The sequence below is a fragment of the Tupaia chinensis genome, unplaced genomic scaffold (genome assembly GCF_000334495.1).
Source record: "Tupaia chinensis unplaced genomic scaffold, TupChi_1.0 Scaffold143921_1, whole genome shotgun sequence".
NCBI classification, from domain to species: domain Eukaryota; kingdom Metazoa; phylum Chordata; class Mammalia; order Scandentia; family Tupaiidae; genus Tupaia; species Tupaia belangeri.
In genome coordinates this window covers 700,378-706,016 of record NW_006203772.1, presented here as the reverse complement: position 1 = coordinate 706,016, position 5,639 = coordinate 700,378, and the positions used below count along the sequence as shown (strand labels likewise).

Sequence of the window (5,639 nt, the reverse complement as noted above, 5' to 3'; positions counted from 1 at the left end):
CCAGGGGGGATGGCTACGCCGCAATCCCTTCTCCTCTGTTCTCCTCTCGGGATCTTGGGCACGCACGCACACGCACCCGGCCTGAGTTTAAGCCACCTCGTCTGGGACTCAAACCACGGTCGACTACGTGGGAATCCAGCGACATAACCATTACGCTAACTGCTGGTCCCTCCTCTCTCTCATACTCTCTCTGGTCAAATTGAAAAATAATAAATAATTATTTTTTAAAAAGGCAAGCCAGGGGACCAGCAAGTGGCATGGTGGTTCAAGTGCTGGTTACTCCCACGTGGCCAACCATGGTTCGAGTCCCAAATCTGGTGGTTTACTTTCTCTCTCTCTCTCTCTCTCTCTCTTTCGTCAAATTAAAATAAATGAATGAATAAATACAAAATAAATAAGTAATTATTAAAATAAAGGGGGTGGGGGCAAGCCAAAGCCAAATCAACCACTAACCAAACTATAGTCTGATTTCTCCTAAAGTCCCAAGCCAGGCTATTCCCCAGCCTCTCTGTCTTCTACAGTCTTTTTTGTATATCCCTAATTAGATTAGAGCAAGGCCAATTAGAGACACTTACAGAGGCACCTACCAGCCTAGAGGCCTTTCAGGCCAACAGATGATGTGATGGGTAAGGTGCTGGACTCGCATGTGGCCAATAGACCTAGGACTCAGCTTGAAGATCATACAAAGTGCATATGTGTCTGTGCCCAAAATCCTAGGAGGAGAATGGAGGAGAAGGACTTGCAACGTGGCCATCTACCTGGGGGTGATTTCTCACTTTCCCTCTCACTATCCCTCTCTAGCAAGCTCAGCCCTATGGTGAAAACATTAAGAGAAAAAAGAAATTAGGCATTCAATGAAGCTGGACCTGAAAGGATGATGAGGAGCTAAGGGAGAAGAGGCGAAACTGGGAAAAGAGGATGTCGAGAAAACGAACTAACATGTTATGTTAGGCCCATCATGTGCCAGATGTTTACTTATTCTATTCAGTCCATGCAGCTCCCCAAGGATGCCAGTAGAGAGGTCCATTTTAGAAACAAAGAAAACTGAGGCTCAAAACTATAGAATAACATTCCTAAAGACTCAAAGGAATTGACAGAGCCAGGATTTAAACCAAATTCTCTCTCATTCCAAAGCTCTGTTACCTCTTCATCAGTTTTTCTAGAAGCAGAACTACTTTCTAGGGATTATAGTATTCCTTTTTCTTTTCTTTGTTTTTTTTTTCTTCTCTTTTTTTAAAGAAGTTTTTGCCTTAGGACATGTGCAGTCACCCAGGAAAGAGACAGAGACAGTGAGAGGGAGAGAGGAATCCCCCCCCCCCCCGAGACATGGCAACACTGCAATCCCTTTTCCTTTTGGGATCTTGGGCACACACACACCTGGTTTGATTTTCAAGCCACTGGGTCTGGGACTTGAACCATGTTGGGCCATGTGGGAGTCCAGCAACATAACCACTGTGCCATCTGCTAGCCCCCACCGTATTTCTTTTCTGACACTGATTATAGTATTTGTCTATGAAAAATACATCATGACTTTCCCAACAACCTGGCATTTGGAGTCCTAGAGGAAAATGTCTTATCAGTCATCCAGTCCCACTGAGTACTTTTAGTTTTTTTCTGCTTCTTCTCCTTCTAAGTGGTATCATTTTTAGAATTCTAGTTAAATTTGAAGCCTTTAGAAGATCAGGACGCATGCTTCAAGGCAAACTACGGTGATCTTGTTGTTTCTCACTGTGTTACTCTCACTATTCTCATTTAGTCTCACTAAATTTATTCTTACTGTACCTTTTTAGCCCTTTGCCCTGTACTTTATATATAGATGTTGTGTGTCATATGGTGAGTTAAGAGTTAATGAAGGATAATTTGTATAATTGTTCCTAACTTCCTGTGCAGTTTGGTGATTCCCTGCTGGGATAGTTTTGTCAGGGACATTCCTAATTTTGGTTAGTGATTTAGCAGGACTTTCAGCACCCATCTCTTTCTGTTTTATGGTACTTTCCATGATGGGCCCACCTGTTTATTTTGCACAGAAACGAGAGCAGAAAAAGGAGTTGGGCCATGTCAATGGACTGGTGGACAAATCTGGCAAACGGACTACATCCCCCAGCAGTGACACTGACTTCTTGGACAGATCCGCTAGCAAAACTGAGCTCAAGGCCATTGCGCATGCCCGAATCCTGGAAAGGAGAGCCAGCCGACCTGGCACACCCACATCTAATGCCAGCACGGAGACCCCCACCTCTGAGCAGAACGACGTTGACGAGGACATCATTGATGTGGACGAGGAGCCAGTAGCAGCAGAGCCGGACTATGTGCAGCCCCAGCTGAAGCGGCCCTTTGAACTGCTGATTGCTGCTGCCATGGAGCGGAACCCCACCCAATTTCAGTTGCCCAATGAACTGACCTGTACCACTGCACTACCAGGTTAGCCAAACCATCTTCGTATCCGCTCCCCACCCTCCCCTGCTTCCCCAATCATTGTCCAGCCAAAGAACGGTGCCGCTTGAGGGAGGGCAGGGTGAGGGGTGGGGTGGGGGGCACTGTTGTTATAACCACTGTCTCAGGTTCTTTCTCATGCTGCTTGGAGAGATCTTTGAAGGATTCATCTATTGTGCTCATTCAATTTTCAATATTCTGAGTCTAAACTCCATTCCACACCTTCCCAGTGTCTTTAAGAGGAAAAAAAAAAAGTACTACATTTACATGTTTCAAAAATACTAAAAATGCTTACAATAAAAAAAGTTCTTCCTATCCATAGCTACCATTTCTAGTTTCCACCTTCCTACCCCTTATAGGTATCCACTGGTTGGTTCTTATGTATCGTTCTAGAATTTCTTTGTGTGTATAAAGCAAATACAGAGTTGCTCATTATTTCTCCTTACCCAGTCTACTAGGTATACTGTTTTACACCATACATACACAATATGCTCTAGAGGTCTTGCATATGAATATAGGATTTCCTCGGTTCTTTATATGGTTGCATAATAGTCCATTATACAGATGTGCCATGATTTATTTGCCTGTTTTCTTATTAATGTACATTTAGGTTGTTACTAACCTTTTCTTCAGGTAGTACTTCAACAACGAACTTTGTAAATGCATCATTATATACATGTATATATTAATATGTGTTAGTGTATCTGAAGGGTAAATTCCTAATAGAATTATTGGATCAGAACTGCCCATTTATATTAGGTCACTGGGAAAGTCGTGACGTATTTTTCTATGCAAAATGCATCATAACTTTCCCAACGACCTAAGAATTGTTTTATTTTTAAAGATTATTTTATTTCATTTATTATGATCATTATTATTTGTTTAATTTGAACAGAGAGAGACAGAGCAAGAAAGGGAAAGTAGGAAAACAAACCTTCAGGTCCGGGACTTGAACTGTGGTCGGCCATGTAGGAATCCAGTGCCCTATCCACCATACCACCTGCCGGCCCCAACCCAATAGTTTTGGTATATACTACCAAACTGCCCTCCATTCTTTTTATTGTTTTTTTGTTTTTTTGTTTTTTTTTTCCTATGTATTTATTTGTTTTTTCTGTAGGGCATGTGCATTAGCCCGAGGGGTGGGCAGGGAACATAAGAAAGCAAACCCCCTGGAGGGGTGGCCACACCACAGTCTCTTCTCTTACATTCTCCTCTTGGGATTTTTGGGCACGTATGCACATGCACCCAGCATGTTTTTCAAGCCACTAGGTCTGGGACTTGAACCACTAAGTCGGCCATGTGGGATCCAGCCACCTTAACTACCACGCCATCAACTGGCCCTTTTGTTCTCTTTTAATCAAGTCATGTCTTCTATTTGATACCTCTGGATCTTTTTCTTACTAGAAAAGGCAAAATTAGCAGGCTTAAGAAGGATGTATATGGAATTAAAGTTTTTATGATTTCCATAAAAATGTAGTAGACTTGTGATCTTTCCTCAGCCACCTCCACAGAATAGTCCATGTTCAACGTTTTACTTGGACATTTATATTCCTTAGGTTCCTTTATCTAACCTAGGTTTCTGATCACTTCCTGTTTAAATAAGAGACGTGTTTCTGCCATAGAACAAGTGACTTATCAAGGTTCTGTCTTGTGTCTCAGTCTTCTTTTTCCTCCCTTTTTATTCTTTTTTTTTCTTAACTATTTTGTTTAATTTTATTCACCACTGTTACTTTTGAATTTGAGTAGAATTGGTGGGGGGAAGACTGGGAGGAGGGGAATGAGAAAGCAAGCCACCAGGTCTGTGACTCAAACCTCAGTTGTCCATGTAGGAGTCCAGTGACTTAACCACCATACCTCCTTTTGGACCCTTCCCTTTTCGTTTTTTTTTTTTATTTTCTCCCTTGAAATTGGTCTGGGGCCTTAGAAAGAGATACATGGCGAGGCTAGGCAGTGGCACATGATTTTGCTAAGATCTATATCTTTCACTCAATGTTATTTTTCATATCCCAGGCTAAGAACTCTGAAGCCAGGATAGTTCAGCACCAACAATTTCTTTTCTAGGTTCTAGCAAGAGGAGAAGAAAGGAGGAAACCACAGGGAAAAATGTTAAGAAGACACAGCATGAGTTAGATCACAATGGTCTCGTTCCCTTACCTGTCAAAGTCTGCTTCACGTGTAACAGGTATTTTCTTCCATACCAGGGGGCTCTTCTTCATTTTCAGCATATGATACCTTTTCTATCTGCCATCACTCTTCCACACAATGTACATTTAAGTGTGGACAACCCAAATTCTGATGGCATGCATACACAGAGACTAATTGACTGACCAGAGCCTCGAATAAGACCAGAGCCTCAGGTGGAAGGAAAGCCACTACATGCCACACTACATCTTAAATGTGCATTGGACTGGATGACTTCTCCAAGCCCCCAGGCTGCCCCAGTTGTATCTTCTCTGGGATACCCGTTTTCTTCAAGTAGGATTTCATTTACCAGCTACTGCTGTTACTGAGGCTGGGTTTATTGGCTTAGGTATTGGGTGGTCGGGAAAATTGTGACTTTTTTTTTTCTATGCATTTTTGCATAGAAAAATACATCATGACTTTCCTGACATCCTAATATATTTGAAGGACCATATTATGATCAGAGCAAGGTGACAGGAGAAAATCACTACCAAAAAGAAATGTTCAGCCTGGGCTGCAAGTGAGGCCCAGGTTCACATCCCAAAGCAGTCTTACCAGGCCAGGAATGGTGGCATGTGCCTTTGATCCTTACTAACTGGGAGGTTGAGCAGGAAGATCACAATGTGGGGTGACACCCATCTCAGTCTCTCTCTCATGGCGGGTGGAGATGGTCCACAGCAAAAGCTGTAGGGGACTAACTAGATGGTAGAGAAACAGGACTCTGAGCCAGGACAAACCGGACTTCTAGTGCATCTCAGGGACTCAAGGAGTATTATAGTTACAAACTGTTATCAGCATTCGCTTAAGCCCCCTTCCTCAAGCAATGCTCAGTAAACATATTAGAGTAATTTTTCCAGCACACCCTTCTCTGATTGTCAGTTCTGATGAGTATTTTCTACAGAAGGAAAATGTTTTCTTGCTGTAGTTAAGACTAGAAAGGTTGCTAGTGCTTTTTCAAATGAGGCAGTTGCTTTCTTTTAAAGAGTAAGAAGATCAGAGCAGAGCTGGCTGTTTTCCCTCAGTAG

General features: G+C 42.5%; 1 protein-coding gene across 1 annotated transcript in view; it reads left to right on the top strand.

Moving 5' to 3' along the window:
- Window positions 1–5,639, top strand: part of PHF12 (PHD finger protein 12) — a 59,407-nt gene that overhangs the window by 36,571 nt on the left and 17,197 nt on the right. The window contains exons 4-5 of the mRNA XM_006165467.3: window positions 2,028–2,421; window positions 4,495–4,615. Coding sequence (XP_006165529.1) covers window positions 2,028–2,421; window positions 4,495–4,615 — 515 coding nt within the window. The remainder of the gene's footprint in view (window positions 1–2,027; window positions 2,422–4,494; window positions 4,616–5,639) is intronic.